This window comes from Lampris incognitus, chromosome 9 (assembly GCF_029633865.1).
Source record: "Lampris incognitus isolate fLamInc1 chromosome 9, fLamInc1.hap2, whole genome shotgun sequence".
Lineage (NCBI taxonomy): Eukaryota > Metazoa > Chordata > Actinopteri > Lampriformes > Lampridae > Lampris > Lampris incognitus.
This window is the reverse complement of record NC_079219.1, coordinates 35,507,316-35,529,393: the sequence shown is the minus strand read 5'-3', so window position 1 is coordinate 35,529,393 and position 22,078 is coordinate 35,507,316. Positions and strand designations below refer to the sequence as shown.

Sequence of the window (22,078 nt, the reverse complement as noted above, 5' to 3'; positions counted from 1 at the left end):
GCTGTGGGCTGGGGGGAACATAATTTTGTTTCTTTCGTGTATGCAAGTACATGAAAAAAATGACAATAAATTGTTCCTGATTTTTGATGTACATGATCGGTTGTAATGGTTTGTAGACGTGTTCATGTGTTTGATTTTTAGAAAAGGCCGTCAGTCTAGGTTGAAATGCATATCAAACAATGCCTTCATATCAAAAAAAAAAAAAGCAAAATCAGATGGCAATTGTCAGTGACATTCCTATCTTCCTCTAGCCATAGTCTTATTTCCTCCCAAAGTAAAATGACTTTGCACATACCAAGGCGAATGATGGGAATCGTGGGAAATAATCAGGTGTGGCCTGTTCATATGGGCAGGTGGGGCAGCGCCCCACTAAAAATAATCATCCACCCAAAAACATAGTTCCCCATCATAAACTTTTTTTTTGCATTAATATATCATAATTTACATTGCAATAGATATTACCTAGTTTTTCTGCAAAAAAAAAAAAAACGAATCAAACTAGTCAACAACTTTTAATCTTTGAAAGTTAAAATTGCCATTTCAGTGATTCGGTCTCAATTTAGTGTGTTGCGCAATATTGAGGCAGGAGACCTCAGCGCCCCGCTTTTGCTGGCAGATTTAGTATAGCGCCTTGTGTTCAAAGATGGGAAATGCAATAAGCACCAACAGAGGCTCACTGGGGAAGAAATTAGTCTGCCCTACTCCCATACTCTGCAGCCCTCTACCATAGTCCGCATGTTTAGACTACTGCAGAAATGGCGACCAGCACTGTTGCACCTGCTGCGTCTAACAGTGTAGAGTTTATTTTATAAAACCCGATTTGAATGACTACAATTACAAGACAAGATAGTAATTAAGCAGCTTGACCCTGATAGACTAGACATTAACATTACTCAGCGAACAAAGGGAAAACCTACAACAGGACATTTTCGCAAACATGGTATGAAAAGAAAACATGGCTATGTAGTTGCTCAACATGGAATACAGGATCCTGTTTCTCGTGCCTATTGTTCCGGTCATGTGTAGCAGGGTCAGGACAAGGTGATATATGGGCTAACACAGGGCTGAGTGATTTGAAGCACTTTTCAGAACAGGCTAAGAAACACGAGTCAAGAAAAGCACATTTACATAGTGCTATGAAACTAGCCATGCTTGGTCAAGCTAACATAGCAGTACAGCTTGATGAGAGCTAGCACGTGAGTGTGCAGAACCACAATAAGGAGGTGGACAAAAACCAGACAGACAGACAGAGAGACAGAGAGATAGACAGACAGACAGACAGACAGACAGACAGACAGACAGATAGACAGATAGACAGATAGATAGATAGATACAGACAGATACATAGATAGACTGATAGACAGACAGACATACAGACAGATAGAAGTTGCTGCACAGAATTCATGTATTGTCCTCTCGCTCACACTCGGCACACAAGCAACTCAATATGCATTTATTTGCCGAAACTGCACCTAAAACAAAACTATTTTTATGTCACACACTAGGTGAATGGGTATCAATATATTTTTGAGAATAGCTGTTGTTTTGGCACAGTGTTCTTCATTACAATATTACGCAAGAGCATGTTCACATGGGCCAGCTCTTAAATCCAAACTGTCTAATCCTATGTCATCTTCTGTGTCATATGGCAAAAGAAAATGAAGGTAAACAAAGCACATCAGAATGATTTTTTTTGCCATTTTGACACATGTCAAACGGTGTCAGAGGCTTAGGCTCATACTTTGATTCAGACAGTTATCATCGACATCTACCATGAAAGCCCCTTAGCTATCAACAACTGCTTTCTCATCCTTACGCTTGATTTTACTATGTTCTTACTCCAATATGCACTGGAGGCTAAATTGGATTCATAGCTTTTTTCTTTTAAAGCCCCTGGAATTCATTGCTTCCATGTGTTACAAGCTTTAGAATGTGGTTCAGCTGAAGGTATTTAAAATACTGGCAGATATCTTAAATTAGTTTTAAAATCAGATTTAATAGTAAAGTAAGATTGAGATGGCTTGGACATGTGTGGAGGAGAGATGCTGGGTATATTGGGAGAAGGATGCTGAATATGGAGCTGCCAGGGAACAGGAAAAGAGGAAGGCCAAAGAGGAGGTTTATGGATGTGGTGAGAGAGGACATACAGGTTGCTGGTGTGACAGAGGAGGATGCAGAGGACAGGAAGAGATGAACACGGATGATCCGCTGTGGCAACCCCCTAACAGGAGCAGCTGAAAATAGTAGCAGTAGTAGTTTTAATAGTCAGACAGGACTATCTCTTATCAACGGGGTTAACAGGCATTCAAATGGTGAGTACCATGTTAGAGGAGGGAAAAGAAAGCACATTCATACTTGTTTATCAACAGCCCAGGCCACATGTTTAAGGGGGAATGGTACTTCATGTGGAGAATATTGTGGAAAGTTTTTTCTTTTTGGATTTTCCCTTTTTTCTCCCCAGTTGTACCCAACCAACTACCCCACTCTTCCGAGTCGTCCCGGTCGCTGCTTCACCCCCTCTGTCAATCCGGGGAGGACTGCAGACTACCACATGCCTCCTCTGATACATGTGGAGTCGCCAGCCGCTTCTTTTCAACCGACAGTGAGGAGTTTCGCTGGGGGGACGTAGCGCGTGGGAAGATCATGCTATTTCTCCCGGTTCCTCCTCCCCCCCAAACAGGTGCCCCAACACCAGAGGAGTGCAGCGACCAGGACACACACCCCACATCCGGCTTCCCACCCGCAGACACGCCCAGTTGTGTCTGTAGAGACGCCTGACCAAGCCGGAGGTAACACAGGGATTCGAACCCGAGATCCACGTGTTGGTAGGCAACGGAATAGACCGCTATGCTACCCGGACGCCCATGAAAACTTTTTTTTTAAGATATAGAACAATGCAGTACTGTCCTACTCAAATATCTGTGAAAAGTATTCAAAGGGATGAGTATTTTGACTGTCAAACAAATTATACTCAAATTTGTGACACCCATTGGCATAGGCCTCACTCTCTGAACTGACCACACATAAAGATCATATGCACTTATGAAAAAACAGACTCTTATAAAAAGAAAATTATGATCACTCTCTTGCCCATTAACCTTTAGGGTATTCTTTTAGTGATTATGTCGAGATTAGCATTCAAGAGGAAGTGGGAGATATTTACAAAGATTAAGCTATTATGACAAGTGTGAGGGAAGAGCACCAGCGTGAGACCGAGGGCTTGAAGACTGAACCGCGGAACCTCTAGAATGAGTCATCAAAATGAGAACACTGTGAGATGATTCAAGAGACTGTCTGGTATGAAGCTTCAGATGGAGGTGGGAGTGATGACAATACAGTTTGCTTCTGGGGGTGGAAAAACCACTGAGCCATCATACCAAGCTCTCTAAAATTCAAGGGATAATGAAAAGACACCTTGGTGTACCTTAATAAAATCAAAATTTGTTTCCTGTTTATTTCTACACATTTGACCTAAGTTGACTTGCCAGATGTATCTAGCAGAAAAGGAAGTGAAAGATGTTTTGGTCAGTGACACTAGCAAATTTTTTAATCTCATCAGTGTAACTATTTATTGCCATGCTAATCTGTTGCTAATTAGTCCCATACTAACTGTCATCTTGTCATCACTCCACAGTTTGTGCAATACTGCACCACAAATGTCTGTGTAAACCTTAGATCAGGCTTTGCACATCAATATATTTCTTATTAAAGAATGCATGTTCTCTCCTCTGTTCATGATTTCCTACATGCATCTCATCATCTCCAGTACCTCACGGGTTGCTGGACCAATCCACTAATGGCCATTCAGTAAAGTTCTTCCACAGTTCCAATCGTTGGGTATGCCATACTGCTCGAAGGTTACTAGGTACTGTGTACTTATGGGAAAGCCTTCAAACGCCATGATATACATGCTTTTAGTGAATAGGAAGCTCATAGTAAAGTCTTATTTGATTTAAAAAAAGTTGTAAACCATGCTTTCAAGTTAAAATTACTATTCTGAACTCTGCAAACACATTTTCCTTGCTAAATCCATGCCAGTCTCTGGAAATAACAGTCTCTGTAAGTATGCAGCTGTAGCGAATGCTGTCGGACTTCTTCTCAAGTGCAGAAGTTTACAGATGGTTGGGATGTGCTGCATCAACCTCTAAAATTGTGTTCCATATCAAATTAGATTTTGCTCTTACTAAAAACATTCTGAATAAATAAATACATTAAGATATACGTATGTGTATGTAGGACTGTACCGTGACCTTTCCATTTTCCAAAATGAGACACGTCATGGTTTTTGACAGCTTGAACAATTGCCCATTGGATTGCATTGAACCCAGTGAAAGACTTAGCAAAGTTTAACAACATTTTAATTAATTCTGTTTAATTAATCTAATTAATTTCTAATTTAATTTCTGGGTTCAGAAATAGAATCTATCTTTGAATGTTCAATGTCTGGTATTTCTTTTTAGAGATACAGTATAAGAAACACAACATGCCTTGCATCTTCCTGTTGTGCAATGTTGCGGTTGTTGTTTTTTTTAACTTTGTGAGTCAGTTGTATGCAATGCTGTGAAGTGTTTTTATGTTATTATGTCTTTGCACCAGTCATCGACACATTTCCGAAAATGAAATGCTTAGCAAACAAAGTGCTTCTCATCATGAAACTGTAAATCAATTTGTATAACCTCCAACCCCCCCCCCACTCCCCAAAGTTAAACCTATGTTGAAGTGGACATCAGCTAAAATTATTCAGTTTTCCCACCCTCCCCTCCCCCAACCCTGTGCACCCAGACATGCCACACACAGTGCACCAACCTCCTCCAGAGGCACTGGGGTTCCACGGCAGTCTCGGAGCGTCCCACTGAGGCCAGGAAGGCAAAGGGCCAGGCTAGCAACATCATGAATGCTGCCATGAACAGACGAATGGGGAACAGTGTGACTGTCATTAGCGCAATCTGCAAGAGAGAACAGAAAATACTAAATAAATAAATAAATCATTCACCTTAATGTGCATTTCCATGATCGAGCAACAGGTCATTATCATCAAACAATAAGAAACAAAAGGACAACCATCGGTATCACTTGCAAGAAAAGATGAAGAGAGTGAGTGAATACATAAATGAAAGGATAAAAAGGATGGATAAATAAAACAAGCTGCTATCAGATTAGGTCAACTCATCAAATCCATCTAAGATGGGAAAAGCTTAAGGAAGGACTTGTTTGAATAGCCCAAAATTGAGGAAAGGAAATAACTCATGTGACGATAAAAGGATGTATGGAGAACAGAACACCCATGTTCGCGAGCCATGTTTCCATTCAGATGTCAAATGGAGCAAACTTAAAAAGTCAAAAAAATTACTTTTTATTGCCATGTTAAATTTTCCACTGCAGCTGAGCACAAACACTGACTTGCAATATTGATGTTCTTTTTCCAGTATTTAGCTTTTATTTCCACCTGGAAAAATCTACTGGCAATACATTGGGCAACAGGAACACCATTTGGTAACATGAACACTAACATGATCAGTGGTGCATATTATCATCAAGATGATCAAGCAAACTGAAATAAATTAATAACTACAGATTTGAAAAGCATGAAAAGCAGAGGAGGAATATAAAAAGTCACCAAATATTTTTCAGGTTAAAAGGCAAACATTTGTTTACATGCATTATTCTTTAATACTCTGTGTGAGGAAATAAACTGAATTAGTAAATAAAAGAACAGATTAATCAATCGATGCTTTAATAATCCACAGAGAAACTAAGCAGAATATTCAATGCTTGTTTACCAAAATGCAAATGGAGGCAGCATTCAATACATTTAAACAGATGAGACAAAGAATAATTTGACTTTGTCTGACAAGATGCGTGCGCAGACACACACACACACACACACACACACACACACACACACACACACACACACACACACACACGCACCATCATCATCATCATCATCATCAGCAGTCACTCGGGGTCAAGTATGATGGTCCTCTCTCTAGGTTCTTGTGGGTCTTCAGGTGGCTGTAGAGGCTGATACTGGAGCCACATATTTTGGGGCAATGTGGGCAAGGGTATGAAGAAGTGGTTGGGGATGTGGTTTGGGCCTTTCTGGTAACACACTCCTTTCTGAGTCTGCGCTTGTTTTCAGCAGCACAGTGGAGGTCATGGTGATCGTGCACAGAACCCTCACGGACAGCCAGTCTCCAGGCCTCCCCGTTTTATGCTGCTTGTTCCCAGGTGTTAAGGTTGATGCCAAACATTTTTATGTGGGCCTCGATTTTATCTTTATACTGCTTCTTTTGTTCTCCTGGGGCATGGCTTCCTGTCACGAGTTGAGAGACAGACATGCGGAGGACATGGCCAGTCCATCTCAGCTGATGTTGTGCAATGGTGGCAGTTATAGTAGGCATGCTGGCCTCCTCGAGGATGCCGAAGTTGGTGTGTTTATCCTGCCAGCTGATCTTAAGGATCTTCCTGAGGCATTGCTGTTGGTATGCCTCGAGTACCTTCAGGGGCCTGCTATATGTGGTCCAGGTTTCTGACCCATACAGGAGGATGGGCGGCAGAGCAAGCTTTGTACACTAGAATTTTTTGTTCTGGCCTAAAGGTTGCAGTTTTCAAAAACCCTTTTACTTAATCTTGAGAAGGCCTGGCTGGCACAACTGAGATGATGGTGTACTTCAATATCAATGTTGGCTTTGGAGGAGAGAAAGCTGCAAAGATATGGCAACTGTTGCACATTTTTGAGTCTGGTGTTGTCTACAGAGACGGATGGTGGCAGAGCAGACATTGTTCTGTTGAGTGGGGGGTTGGTAGAGGATATGGGTCTTTTTTATGTTAATGGACAGGCCAAGCTGCTTGTATGCCTTTGCAACGGTGTCAAGTATGCTCTGCAGTTCCTCTTCTAAGAGGGGCACTAAGGCGTTGTCATCGGCGTACTGCAGCTCTATGATGTAGGTGGTGGTGGTTTTACCTTTAGCCCTGAATCTGTTAATATTCAGAAGATTCCCATCGGTACTGTACATGATTTTGACTCCCTGAGGAAGACTGGGACCCGTGATGTGGAGGATGGTGGCAATGAAGACAGAGAACAGGGTTGGGGCAATGACACAGCCTTGTTTAACTCCTGTGTGGACTTTGAAGGACTCTTTCTCATCTCCATAACTGTTGAGTACTCTAGTCAAGTCAATTTATTTATTTTATTTGCTCTAGCTGACAGATTATCATTTAGTAGTTGTAGTATTCTGATATATTTGACAGGGCACCCTATTTTTGACAGAACTAGCCAGAGGGCCTGGTGGTTTATGGAATCAAAAGCTTTGGTTACATCTATGAAGGCCATGTACAATGGTTGATTCGGTTCCAGGGCTTTTTCTTAGAGTTGGCAAGCAGTAAAAATCAGGTTTATGGTGCATCTGTTAGAACAAAAACTGCTCGGGGATTCTGGCAGAATTTCCTCTGATATTAGGAGTCGTCTGTTGGCCAAAACCCTAGCCAGGGCTTTAGCTGTGGTGGAAAGCAAGGAAATGCCACAGTAGTTTCCACACTCAGCGTTGCCCCCTTTCTTAAAGATAGAGACAATGAGTCTAAATTGTACAGGGATTTCCTCTTTTTCCCATATTCTAAGCAGCAGGGCATGGATATGTCTGAGGAGGGTAGGTCCACCTGCTCAGTAATTCTGCCAGTATCTCATCAGGACCAGCAGCCTTGTTGATTTTCATCTTCCTGGTGGCATCCTGGACTTCTCTTAGACTAGGTGATACTGCCATGTCCTCCTCTTTGGGTTGTTGGGGGAGTTGTTGCAGGGCATCCATGTCAGGGCTAGAGTCCCGGTTCAAAAGGTCTTGGTGGGAGCGTCCAGGTAGCATGGCAGTCTATTCCAGTCTACCAACACGGGGATCGCCAGTTCAAATCACTGTGTTGCCTCCGGCTTAGTCGGGCGTCCCTACAGACACTATTGGCCGTATCTGCAGGGGGGAAGCCGGATGTGGGTATGTGTCCTGGTCCCTGCACTAGCGCTTCTTCTGGTTGGCCGGGGCACCTGTTCAGGGGGGAGGGGGAACTGGGGGAATAGTGTGATCCTCCCACGTGTTATGTCCCACTGGTGAAACTCCTCACTGTCAGGTGAGAAGAAGCGGCTGACGAATCCACATGTATCGGAGGAGGCATGTGGTAGTCTGAAGCCCTCCCTGGATTGGCAGATGGGGTGAAGCAGCAACCAAGACAGCTTGGAAGAGTAGGGTAATTGGCCAGATATAATAGGGGAGAAAAAGGGGGGGGGGAAAGTAAAGTCCTAGTAGTGCCTCTTTCCACCTCTCTTTGATTGACTCATTGTCTGTTAGAGGTGTGTGCCCATCTTTGGTGTGACGGGGGGGGGGGGGGTAAGACGGCGGTGGCTGGGACTGTATATTGCTTTAGTAGCATGGGCAGCTCATTTATATTGGCAGTTGATGTCATTCTGCCAGATGGTAAGGGCTTGCCTCTTAATGTTGATTAACCATTTGATTTCCAAGTCATTATCATCAAACCAATGTTGGTGGTTCTTCATCTTATGACCAAGAGTGGTTTTACAGGTGCCAGTGATCGCAGTCCTGAGCATATCCAAGTGACTTTCAATACCGTCTGGATATTGCTTGGGCATTGATATACTGAGCATGGCCTGGAACTATTAACGAGAGGATGTATCAGTAAGTCTTTTGAGGTTGAGCTTTGGGTGGCATGCTTTTTCTACACCCTTCTTTTCCAGTGATGTTGGATGGACAGAGTGGAGCAGATAAGGCGTTGGTCAGTCCAGCAGTCATCTGCACTAATCATCACTCTAGTGTTAAGTACCTTGCGTCGGTCTCTTTGATGGACAATAATGCAGTCAATGAGGTGTCAAATGTTAGAACGAAGGTGCCTCCAGGTTGTTTGTTCTTCTGGCAGAAGAGTCTGTTGGTGATGATTAGGCTGTGTGCTGAGCATGTTGTTTACAGCAGAATGCCATTGGAGTTTGTGTTTCCAACTACTTCCTTGCCAATCATGCCTCCCCACAAGTTGTAATTTCGTCCCACTCTGGCACTGAAATGTCCAAGCAAGCTTAGCTTATCCTCCTTGGGGACTTTGGTGAAAACATTATCCAGGTCGGCATAAAAGGTCTCCTTTACTTCATCTTGTGAGTCAAGTGTTTCTTCTCCTGGATCGCCACTTTGTCATGGTGGAGAAACTTGCATGTAGTGATAATCCCAAGAGTTATGCTGTCCGGAGCTTGGCTCCTGGTGAGGTCACTGAAGGTGGATAGGTCATGGGGGAGGTTTCGGATGAAGCGCGATCCAACAAAGACCTCAACAGTGGAACTGGCAGAAGATGTCTTCAGCTCACAATGCCAGTGACGGCGGATGAGGGCTGCAACAGAGGGTGGTCCCCAATCATCTTGGTTCGCCATACCATTGGACTCTGGCCAACCCCTGCTAAGGACCGTGTGGTCTGCAGGCGCATCTGCCTCACATAAAAAGCTCACGCACAGACATCGTCCCGCAATAATCAACCCATAAACATCCTGGGTCATCCTTCCTGTGGTGATCAGGAAGAGGTGACGGGGGCAGGACAGTGAAGTCTGGCAGCCCCTAGCCAGAACCTGGCACACAAGTGGGGGGTGTATGATCAGTTGCTCAGCCCTGGGAACTAAGGCAGAGGGGCATCTCTGCTGTTGCACCCACGACTGAGCAGCCCTATTTAGGATCCACTCTGTTCACCCCCGTTGGGGAGGGAGCTAGAAAAGATGCCCTAAATATAGTCTGCCTCATACCTCCTGTCTGGACCACCGCATCCAGAGGGATCACCACTATGTGGTCAGTAACAGAAATCCGTATATTCTGGAGCCTGGAACATACAAGCCCTTATAGACTAACAATTCAGCAATCGACCTGAACAGCGGGCGTACTACCATCATTGCCCAAGAGCTGAGAAGATTAATGTTGCTGCACTCTCTGAAACCCAATTGGCCGACCAAGGGCAGCTGAGAGAGGAGATGGGTGGTTACACTTTTTTTCTGGAAAGGAAAAGCAGCTGATGAGCCGAGGATGCGTGGTGTGCCGAGGAGCCATGGTGTGGGCTTTGCCATCAAAAGCAGCCTCATTTGCCACCTTGATGAACTTCCTCTCAGCATCAATGAACAACTGATGACAATACGACTGGCGCTTGTAAATAACCAAAGCATCACTGTTATCAGCTCATACGCTCCAACACTTCACACACACACACACACACACACACACACACACACACACACACACACACACACACACACACACACTTTCTTCAATAGTGGAAATAGAGTTTGCTTTCACAGACATGGTGAATGCTTATCTTTACACCTTTTTATTACTCATGGATATCGCGGCTTATCTTAAGTCAATATTTGCCCTTCTGGCAATCATTAATGGGGGCAATCATTAATGGGAAGCATGTGGTCCCTTCCAAATCTCTCATTTGTTGAGAGAGAGAGAGAGAGAGAGAGAGAGAGAGAGAGAGAGAGAGAGAGAGAGAGAGAGAGAGAGAGAGAGAGAGAGAGAGAGAGAGAACACTTGCCTGATAGGTTACTGGACCTAGCCTAAATTTTCACAAAGTCATCTGCAAACAAGTGAGTCCGATTTGAAAAGACATACATCTACTTTAGTGATCTGTTGAGACAAATCAAGAGGTTAACCTGCCTTAGGGAGAAAAACAAATATCAAGGTAAGATACATAATACTATCATGCATCCAGTTCTACAGAGCAAGTTAGTAGCCTAGTTTGCATTGGGACACGATGGTGCAGAGAGATCAAACGGCCTGCATTATTGATAACCCCCACCCCTCCACCCCCAAAGTAAACATAATTATTTCTACATTGTTTATGATCCCTGCGCCCACTTTTTAAGGATATTATTACATTACAGTATTACTATTATATTGATTCGTCTAAATAATTCTCCAACCTCCTGAATATTATTATTTTACATCCAAAAACACTGAATATCATGGGCTGGCCCCCTCCCCCCGTAAAAACAAAATGTAGGTAATATATACATATATATACTTAGCACAAAAACTAAGGACATTTGTGTTTGCTAGATTATTTCTTTGTTGTAACAAAGCTTCTTGGCAATATACTTATACCGTTGGAAAGCCTGTTTATTTCCCTTGTAAATGGCAACACATTTGTAAGGAACATGCATTTGTGGGATGAGCAGCAGAGCTGAGTATGTGCATTGCGCCCATGAAAAATTTGCCAAATCTTCTCTGCCAATGCCAAACACCTTATTTTGCTGTTGCTATTGACTCTTGTTTTGAGCATCTGGTACCCCAGGTGCTGACAACCAGGTGCCTGATATAAGATTTATTGCCAAGAAGCACTGTTACAACAAAGAAATAATCTACCAAATACAAATGTCCTTACTTTTTGTGCTAAGTTCATATATATATATATACAAATATATATATACATATATACATACATATATATACACACACACACACACATATATATATATATATATATATATACACACACACACACACACACATTTACATACACATACACTACCGTTCAAAAGTTTGGGATCACCCAAACAATTTTGTGTTTTCCATGAAAAGTCACACTTATTCACCACCATATGTTGTGAAATGAATAGAAAATAGAGTCAAGACATTGACAAGGTTAGAAATAATGATTTGTATTTAAAATAAGATTTTTTTTGCATCAAACTTTGCTTTCGTCAAAGAATCCTCCATTTGCAGCAATTACAGCATTGCAGACCTTTGGCATTCTAGCTGTTAATTTGTTGAGGTAATCTGGAGAAATTGCACCCCACGCTTCCAGAAGCAGCTCCCACAAGTTGGATTGGTTGGATGGGCACTTCTTTGAGCAGATTGAGTTTCTGGAGCATCACATTTGTGGGGTCAATTAAACGCTCAAAATGGCCAGAAAAAGAGAACTTTCATCTGAAACTCGACAGTCTATTCTTGTTCTTAGAAATGAAGGCTATTCCACGCGAGAAATTGCTAAGAAATTGAAGATTTCCTACACCGGTGTGTACTACTCCCTTCAGAGGACAGCACAAACAGGCTCTAACCAGAGTAGAAAAAGAAGTGGGAGGCCGCGTTGCACAACTGAGCAAGAAGATAAGTACATTAGAGTCTCTAGTTTGAGAAACAGACGCCTCACAGGTCCCCAACTGGCATCTTCATTAAATAGTACCTGTTAGAGCCTGTTTGTGCTGTCCTCTGAAGGGAGTAGTACACACCGGTGTAGGAAATCTTCAATTTCTTAGCAATTTCTCGCATGGAATAGCCTTCATTTCTAAGAACAAGAATAGACTGTCGAGTTTCAGATGAAAGTTCTCTTTTTCTGGCCATTTTGAGCGTTTAATTGACCCCACAAATGTGATGCTCCAGAAACTCAATCTGCTCAAAGAAGTGCCCATCCAACCAATCCAACTTGTGGGAGCTGCTTCTGGAAGCGTGGGGTGCAATTTCTCCAGATTACCTCAACAAATTAACAGCTAGAATGCCAAAGGTCTGCAATGCTGTAATTGCTGCAAATGGAGGATTCTTTGACGAAAGCAAAGTTTGATGTAAAAAAAATCTTATTTCAAATACAAATCATTATTTCTAACCTTGTCAATGTCTTGACTCTATTTTCTATTCATTTCACAACATATGGTGGTGAATAAGTGTGACTTTTCATGGAAAACACGAAATTGTTTGGGTGATCCCAAACTTTTGAACGGTAGTGTACATACACACATATATATATATATAGCAGACATTACACATTGTAACACAGTGGACCCAGAATGTATTTCTTTTCCATGCTTCTTTTTTGTTTTGTTTTGTTTATATGGAGTTGGCTGGAAAAGTTTGAAAACCCCTGTATAATGCATTTGTTAAAATATTGATTCAGGTTGTCCTGTATGAGAATGCATGGGTGTCACTTAGAGTTAAAACGAAGGCTTAGTTGTAATGGCTCAGAGGTTTAGTGGGGAGTTGAGTGAATTCAAGCAATTTAACAGAAGGCACATAATTCGCGTGAGGGTAAAATGCTCGTTTAATTTAGGCTTGACATAGCCTTAAAAGCAAAATGTAAAAACAAGGCATGCATATACTATGTGGGCCGATTCAACTTGGGAAGTGTATTGTGGCTGTTGACTTGAGGTTGACATTATAGCGTCATTGTAAATTATGTAAGAATGAGCTGAGGCTTCTTTGTTTAAGTCCCTTTATTTTGTCATTGTACCTTACAATGATTGTATTGTTACAATGAATTTTATTCTCTGCATTTAACCCATCCTATTGTATTGGAGCAGTAGGCAGCTGTAGCGCCCTGGGACCAGTTCCACTTCTTCCTTCCATCGCCTTGTTCAGGGGCACAGACAGGAGTATCAACCCTAACATGCATGTCTTTTTGATGGTGGGAGGAAACCAGGGCACCTGGAGGAAACCACGCAGGTACGGGGAGAACATGCAAACTCTACACAGAGAGGACCTGGGACAGCCTGGGGTTCAAACCCAGGACCTTTTTGCTGTGAGCCAACAGTGCCAACCACTGGGACACCGTGCTGCCCTCTATTTGGACTAAAAAGTTATTGTCTACTCTCATGTCTACCACTAGCGTAGACATGGGAGTAGACGATTACCAAATTAGATGGGACAATCAGTGAGAATAATGGTGGTAAGTTTTGCCATGCACAAGGTTGGCGTAAAACAGACCTGCAGGAGCGCCTCCATAGCCAAATTGTTACAGCGCATATCACATGGCTGCAACCGCCTCAAGTTCAATTCCAGCCAGTGAGCTTTGTTGCATGTCATACCCTTCTCCCTCCCACATTTCCTGTCTGCCTCTACACTTTTGCTATCTAATAAAAGGGTATAAAATGCCCATTAATAATAAAAAAAAAACTGACTTGCAGTTGATCTAAGCACTATGCTTCAACACTGGAAACAATTTAGAAGTAGTATACGCTTGTTTGGAAGCTTTAAAAAATAAAGTAGCCTTTTATGTGTGGGTCCAATATCTGCCATTTTAGTTAAGCTACTTTAGTTCATGAATCAGTACTCACAACCTTAACTTGGCATTTTGGAGTGAGCATTATCTAACTTGTACCATTAACCTTTGAAGCCATTGCTTTGGTGAAACAACTGTGCCTCAAGTTGTCAAGTTAGTCCATTACAAAAATGTCAAAAGGGTCAGGCTATTTTTTCTACAAGACTATCTGATGGGCATTATGCTTTATGGCCAGCTCATTGTCGAGCATTCTAAATATTCAAGACTACTTAATTATTAAGAAGATGTGTTTCAGCCACACCACTGCCCATGTAAAAACACACTTGGAGGTCGTTCTCGTGAGGGAACAAATGAGAGTTGATGTTGTGAACCACTAATAGGCCGGGGCTTATTACACATTGTTCAACTTGGAAAATAGTTCAGCAGATTACACCCTAAAATTCTGACCAATGAACACTTTAAAATTTCATTATGCAGTGACCAACTAGGAGTAGAACTGTAAGAAATAGACTAACAGGGGTGTCCGGGTAGCATGGCGGTCTATTCCGTTGCCTACCACCACGGGAATCACTGATTCGAATCCGTTACCTCCGGCTTGGTCGGGCATCCCTACAGACACAATTGGCCATGTCTGCGGGTGGGAAGCCGGATGTGGGTATGTGTCCTGGTCGCTGCACTAGAGCCTCCTCTGGTTGGTTGGGGTGCCTGTTCGGGGGGACTGGGGGGAATAACGTGATCCTCCCACATGCTACGTCTCCCTGGCAAAACTCCTCACCGTCAGGTGAAAAGAAGCAGCTGGCGACTCCACATGTATCGGAGGAAGCATGTGGTAGTCTGCAGCCCTCTTCGGATCGGCAGAGGAGGTGGAGCAGAGACCGGGATGGCTCAGAAGAGTGCGGTAATTGGCCAAGTACAACTGGGGAGAAGAAGTGGGAAAAAAGCCACAAAAAAAAGAAAAAAGAAATAGACTAACATGCCGGAGATAAACTCCATATTGTTTCTCCGCTGATTTAGCAGGAGCAACACTTGACCTAATGTTTGTTTTCTACTGTAAACCTCATATGAATGAAAAATAGGTTTTAAAAGAGCTGAACCTTAAGCAATTTTGGTCTTAATATAAGCAGTTTGACTTTTAAGGCCTTACATTGGTCTTGGATAGGTCAAGTCAATTTTTTTTGTATAGCCCAATATCACAAATTGCAAATTTGCCTCAGTGAGCTTTACAGCAACACAACATCCTTTCCTTAGACCCTCTCATCGGTCATTGACATAAGGTCAGACAGGTTCCTTAAACCAACAAAGCCGTGATGAATTAATATCTCATCAATGTGCAAAACTGGGAGGGCAGCTACTTCAAGTAGATTAAATTGTTTAACTACTACATTTGTGTATCTAGGCTACTAATTGGTATCTGAGCTAGTCACCAGTTTCAGAGGTGAGTTTAAAAGATACTGGACACAATCTTAATGGGGTTATTCAGCAGTCACCTTAATGTTCACAGTGATTTTTTTTTAAATTTTTCTCCCCACTTGTACTTGGCCCATTACCCCACACTTCCAAGCTGTCCCGGTCGCTGCTCCACCCCCCTTGCCAATCCCGGGAGGGCTGTGGACTACCACGTCTCCTCTAAAACATGTGGAGTCGCCAGCCGCTTCTTTTCACCTGACAGTGAGGATTTTCACCAGGGGGACATAGCACGCGGGAGGATCACGCTATTCCCTCCAGTCCCCCCGACCGACCGACCGACCAGAGGCGCTACTGCAGCGACCCAGACATACCCACATCCGGCTTCCCACCCGCAGACACGGCCAATTGTGCCTGTACGACTCCCGACCAAGCCGGGGGCAACACGGGGATTCGAACCGGCGATCCCCGTGTTGGTTAGCAATGGTATAGGCTGCTACGCTACCCGGACGCCCTGACTTTCACAGTGCTTTTTTGAAATGTTAGCTAGAGAGTGAGGACAGTTCTGCACTAGTCATCTCAGGGAAGAAAAAACCACAGGTAAAAATTAAACATGCTAGTCAAATGTCAAAATGTGGGTTTCCCTCTGTTGTGTTAACATATTACTATGAACAAACTAACAACTAACAGACATTGTTGAAGACAATGCCAAGGTCATTCAACACAAACAGCACAAGTTATTCTCTGATTTAGGAACGGCCAACAAATGTTTGGACCTTTTGCCTGCACTCCAAGCCAACAGTTTTACTCTTTCCCTGGTCGTGTCTAATCTCACAAAAGTTATCCCGTTGATGACAAAAGCTTGAGCGCTTGCCAAGCAGGAATCCTGGAAAGCGTATAAAAAGTCAGAAGCTATAGATACCAACTCATCCAGAATAATTTAGGGGGCATTCATCTTCCCTTTGTCTCTCAACTGCTACTCTGCTTTATGCTATGGTCTACTGCGGAGAGAGTTGTATTGGTGAGACAATGCCAAGCTGGCACAAAGGCATTCAGCTAGTCTACCATTCTGATGTAGTCAACGCACATTCTGCCAACACCCCATCGTTCTAGTCTACAGGCTACAATCAATGCCTTGATCAAAGCATCGGTACCCAATGAGCTTCCTTAAGGATCGGATTCTCTTTTGTACCATGGGAATGCCACAGTACCAAGGTCAACAGCAGAAAATCCAGGTCAGTGACTCAGAAATGAGACACCTCACTGCTCCAGGTTTATCAAAGCTAGCTACAATTTGAGTCTTATTTTATATGAATCATTATCATGCTTTACTGCACAGTATTTACGCCTAATTAATAAAAAATGATATTGTATTATTGGGAAAATGTGACTATGAATCTTTATTCATATGCACATGTTCACACTTTCTCCACAATTCACTTCTCATCTTCAAAAAATCTCTGGATGATCACCACGTGTTGTACAGACTCTGTTCCATTATAACTATTTTCTCAAGTCCCAGGTTGATTTTGTTGCCTCCTTAATACAGACATTTTTTAGAAACATAACCCAACATTCTTCAGACAGACGGTGGCTCGCCTCGCAGCAGACCGTCAGCTCGATCCCCAGATCCAACAACGAGCTTTTGAACTGCGGCAACTTTAAGATACGCAACTGGACAGAGTTTTATTCAGTCCTTGTAATGTGAGATGCAAAATCATGATTGCGCTTTAAAATCAGGAACTCATTTCAACCTCTCCACAAAACACATTTGTATGATGACCCAATGTTTGAGAAAGACTTACCATAACAAACACTCCATCTGGGTGATTTTATTTATCTAAAACATTTGTGTGAATGCACATGGTATGTGCATGAAATTAAGGCTTTGTTAACAGTAAGGGTACCAATATGGCACAAAAAGTGAAATGTTTCAGAGGAAAATGAAGGATTCAAATAATGAGTAAGCCTTAGCCAGCCCGTTTCTGCCACATTAGTTGAACTCAAACAGGGCTCTAGGATTTCTCAGATAATGATCACACTAAGGCCTACCAGAGCAAATTCACCCTCATCAAAATTAATTTTTGTTTGATTGTAGATGCTGTGAAGCACTAAGCAGACACTCAAACCTGGCATGTCTGCTCAATGTAGTTTTCACAGATAATTTTTGATGGTGTCATGCTCTCAAAGTATGTTTATGAACTACAAATACCACAATTCGTTGTACTTGTCCAAGCGGTTTGGTCAAAATGTTTCTTTTGAGTTGTGCCAGTGGCAATGCCAATGATAGTGAGGTAAAGTGTGAGTTGAGGCAAGCCCGCAAACAATGTCATAACTTATTTGTATTTAGTTTCATAACAACGAAAAATAAATTTTAACCTCAGTTGCTACTAGTGCTCGTCTTGAAAGGTGGTCCACCACCCATCTCCTGACACAGTAAACCGCCAACCTGAGGGAAATACTCAGATTGCAGGAAGTCTGGAACTGTCCCCATAATAATCTTGTAAATATGAAACCAGAGGTCGAACTTGGAATCAAACAGTATGTTATATTTAGCAAGTCTTAACAACGCCCTACATTCTGAAACTGAATAAAGCAGATGAATGACTCAGTGGTAGTCAAATTACTCATTTTCCAGAAAAAAATTAGTAATTTGAATAATAGATCACTAACAAATAAATAACTTAAAGCCCTTTTGACCCCACACTTGAAAGCAAACCACAAACACATTCCCCTTGCCGTGATCTAACGAACACCTAACCTATAATTTCTTAGTCTCATTCTCAGCTCCTGTTAAAGGAACCTCCCTGGGTCACCAATGTCCCTTGTAACAGGATACTCTGTTACACCTGCTACACCAGCCCGGCCCATTCATAAATTGAATCACACACTTGTGTTTGCTACTGACATGCATTAGCTTTTTTTAAGCCTTGGCTTGCAGGCTTGTTCAGATGGGTCCCAGGTTGCTTAACTGCAAGTATTTCACTGTAACTAAACAAATTTGCTTCTATGAAACTTTTAGATGGCCCTAGTATAGACAAATTAATGGCTTAGTCAATAAACAATCAGACACTAACTTTTTAAGCCTCTTGATGGACCACATGAGGTAAACAATACTAGACCTAGATCACCTTCCAAACATTATGGGCAGTAAAACAGCTATGAAAGAAAAATGCAATTTGATGCTCATAGCAAGTGCAACATACCATTTGTGTGCATCACACTGTGAACATTTGCTTGCAAGCTGCTGCCCAAACGCCTCATGCATTTACAGAGGTGAAACACATGCCTAAAATTGGTGGCTGCAAGCTTGCTGGAGCTAGCAAGTTAACACCTTGCAGGCAAGCCTGAAAGCTCCAAATCTGATTATCAAATGTAATGAGTGATGGCTAGCTGACATAGCTGCTTGGTGGTGTGTACAACCCAATCAATTTGCAAGTCTATTTTGAGTGCCTATGCCTGAACATTGTTATCTCGTCCCAGCTTGTAAGATTTGTCAAAATTAAAACAACAGTTCAAATAACCGTGGTCATCATCACATCCACTCCGAAGACGACCGTCATGAGGAATTCATTCCTCCACACGTGCTAATTGTTACAGCTTCCACAGGATGCATGCAACAGGACTGGGATCAGGAAACCTAAAGACAGAAATACTGGGAGGAAAGCTGGAAAACAGGACTTTGCGTGGGTTGTGAATGGGAATATTGCGTCAAAAAAAAACAACCTGAAACTGTGCATGTGAAATGTGGAATCACATCCTTGTGCCTGCTAGCTTGTCAAGTCATTGAGCAACAAGCTAGGCCCAGTGATAGCACGGGCAGCCATACCCATCTTACTGTATATTTTAATTGGCTTGTTAGCAGAATCCTCAAAAGAATCGCGGAAACATTTCTCATACAATCATATTAACACGAGCACTTTTCTGCAAAATGGTGATGCTGGCAGTGACACTTATATAAAGCGTTTCAAGACCTGCCAGCAGCACAAAAGCAAGGCTGCAAAGACAGAAAGAAGAGAGCAACACGTTATGTTTGCTAGGGGGGGCTAGCCAACATTAGCTGGCCGGGTGTCATGCAGTCAATAAAATGGTTTGAATATTGGTGACAGCCTGTCAGATGGGTCTTAACACCTGAGCATTTTTTTCACAATCGACAAAATGACTTGTTATGTTGGAGATTGCGAATTAACTTCACTATAGCTCAAGACGCGACATTACCTTCGCCTTCTCAAAAGGGGAGAATTTCAAGACGTGCACAAACGGGTTTCTGAAAGGGGGAGCCTGCTCCGTCTTCTTCTCATCTCCTTCAGTCGCGCACTGTCTGCTCATTGACAATCTCATCATCAAAAGACGAACCGAGGATGCGGCAGCACAAAAAAAAGTGCCAGGAGAAGAAAAACGAAAACAAATTATAATGTTAACACGCAAACGCTGTGTCCTTTATCCGTCTTGCACGCTGGCTAATTCCGGTGGCGGTGCGGGTTATTAACGTTATCTTCCTACCCTGCAGACCGCTGAGGGCTAGCTGGTGGATTAGCCGAGGATATTTGAAGCCGCTGATAGCTCTCCTTTGGTGCGCAGTATAGGAGCCACACTGGTACACTAGCCCGAGATGCTAAGCTAACGGAACAGGGTGCCTCTTTCCTACACCTGTGCGCATGCGCCAGGCTCATCCCTCTTCCACACGGCGGGCCACTACGCGCACAAGAAAACTGCGTGCGTGTGTGTGTGTGTGTGTGTGTGTCGGGGAGGGGGGTGTGGACTGTCAGAGCTCTTTCCTCTGTCTGATTTAACAGAGATAAGTGGGATATGTGGGGATGCCACTTAGATAAACCTCCAGACGGTTTGCTATGTCTTCCCTATGACACAACAAAAGTTATAGTTTTCAGTTATTCGTTTACTCTTTGTTCTATCGATGGATTAGAACGACAGTTGATCAATACACGATCGATATTTTATCGAGGCGATGCGCATGTTTCGGCGCCTGCAGATAACCTGTGTGCATGCAAATGTCAAAATGGTTCATTATAGATTTTCTTTCAATTTAATTGATTAACAATACCTTTCTAATGTGTATAAACTTCTAGAATTAAAAAAACAAACAAAAACAAAAAAAACTAGCACCTTCTTTTGAGCTTTTTCAACACGCATCGATTTTTTTCTTCATAGTTTAAGATGTGACAAGGGGTCAGTGACATGAATAGTAATAATCATCGTCATATCTTGACTGAACAAAAATTAATAATGATTGCGTGTCTTTTTTTTTTTGCTGGTCCTCCATCCCATCTATATTTAAAGTCTTAAATTATTGAAAGTGATATAGTATGCCACCAGTGGTTTGTGTTGTTCAACGAGAGCAACTGCAACAAGCAAAGAAACGCTGTAGTTTATTTTCAACTGCAAAAAGTAACCCATTCAAATTTCATCATATCCCATTGTCTTTGTCACATTCCTCGCCACGCTTCCTTTGCACTTCACACTATGTCATTCAGATTTGTTGATTCATATTTCCCTGTCTGTGAAATCCCGGTCGATCAAATGTGATAGATAGATAGATAGATAGATAGATAGATAGATAGATAGATAGATAGATAGATAGATAGATAGATAGATAGATAGATAGATAGATAGATAGATAGATAGATAGAACTATATTATGGGATATCCTAGCGGTTTAGGCGACACCTGTGGATATTGTAATGCTCAGATATAAAGTTATAAATAGTTGACTACATCTGAGAGCTGACTGCACTCCTCTTGACATAGAAAATGAGTGGGAGATGAATGAGATGGTATAAATCAGAGCCTGCCAAAGGCTTTATGGGGCCCTAAGCAGAATTTGATTTGGACCCCCACCCCCACGCTAAACCCACCTCCTACCACCGACAATATTGTAGCGATTTGGGGGGACAACGAAACCACAGGAACTGCCGCGGCCGGGAAACGAACCTGTATCGCCCGCACCGCTGGAGACATCGCTAACCGCTAGACTAAAGGGTCAGGCCCGCGATCCAGCGGCCAGCGGGTCTTCTTATCCATGCACGTTACAATATTATGTCCATGCTGGATCGTTACCATGTCATTGTCATAACTTACTACTCTTGTATCTAGCTAGCTAAGTATGCTAGCTGAAGTTAGCTCACCATACCTTGGCTTGTTTGAGGCATCTATTTAACTAACGCTATTGTTAGTGAATGTTCATGATAACATGCCGTAATTGGTCGTGGAAACATGCCTTTATCCTGTTGTTGTTTTTTTTGTCCTCCTCTGCTTTCCTCCTCTTTCGCTTCTCTGCGCCAGACGGATAAACCCTTTTAGGTGACATACTGTCGCAATGTACTTGCTTACAGTTATAACGCGCATGAACCTGACCCCAGCTCCTGACATAGGCAGGAGAAATGATTAAACCAGTAGCATTAATTTGTCAGTCTGTTAACAACATATCAAAATATTTACTTTTTGTTTTTTGGTGATTACTACTGATATATCACACACACAAAAATATATACATTTATCAACCTGTCGTGTTTGATATTTCAAGCGCTCTTGGGGGGCCCCCTGCTGGCGCGGGGGCCCTAAGCGACCGCTTAGTTCACTTATGCCTTGGGCCGGCTCTGGTATAAAGTATTTTTGGAATGTGTTGTTTTGATATCAG

General features: G+C 42.6%; 1 protein-coding gene across 1 annotated transcript in view; it reads right to left on the bottom strand.

Annotated features, from left to right (window-relative positions):
* The window catches only part of LOC130118237 (lysophosphatidylcholine acyltransferase 1), a 73,351-nt gene extending 53,443 nt beyond the window's left edge, over window positions 1–19,908 (bottom strand). Inside the window, exons 1-2 of the mRNA XM_056286638.1 lie at window positions 19,642–19,908; window positions 4,807–4,946 (exon numbers count right to left, since the gene is read on the bottom strand). Coding sequence (XP_056142613.1) covers window positions 4,807–4,946; window positions 19,642–19,767 — 266 coding nt within the window. The 5' untranslated portion in view covers window positions 19,768–19,908. The remainder of the gene's footprint in view (window positions 1–4,806; window positions 4,947–19,641) is intronic.
* Window positions 19,909–22,078: the final 2,170 nt, after the last annotated feature.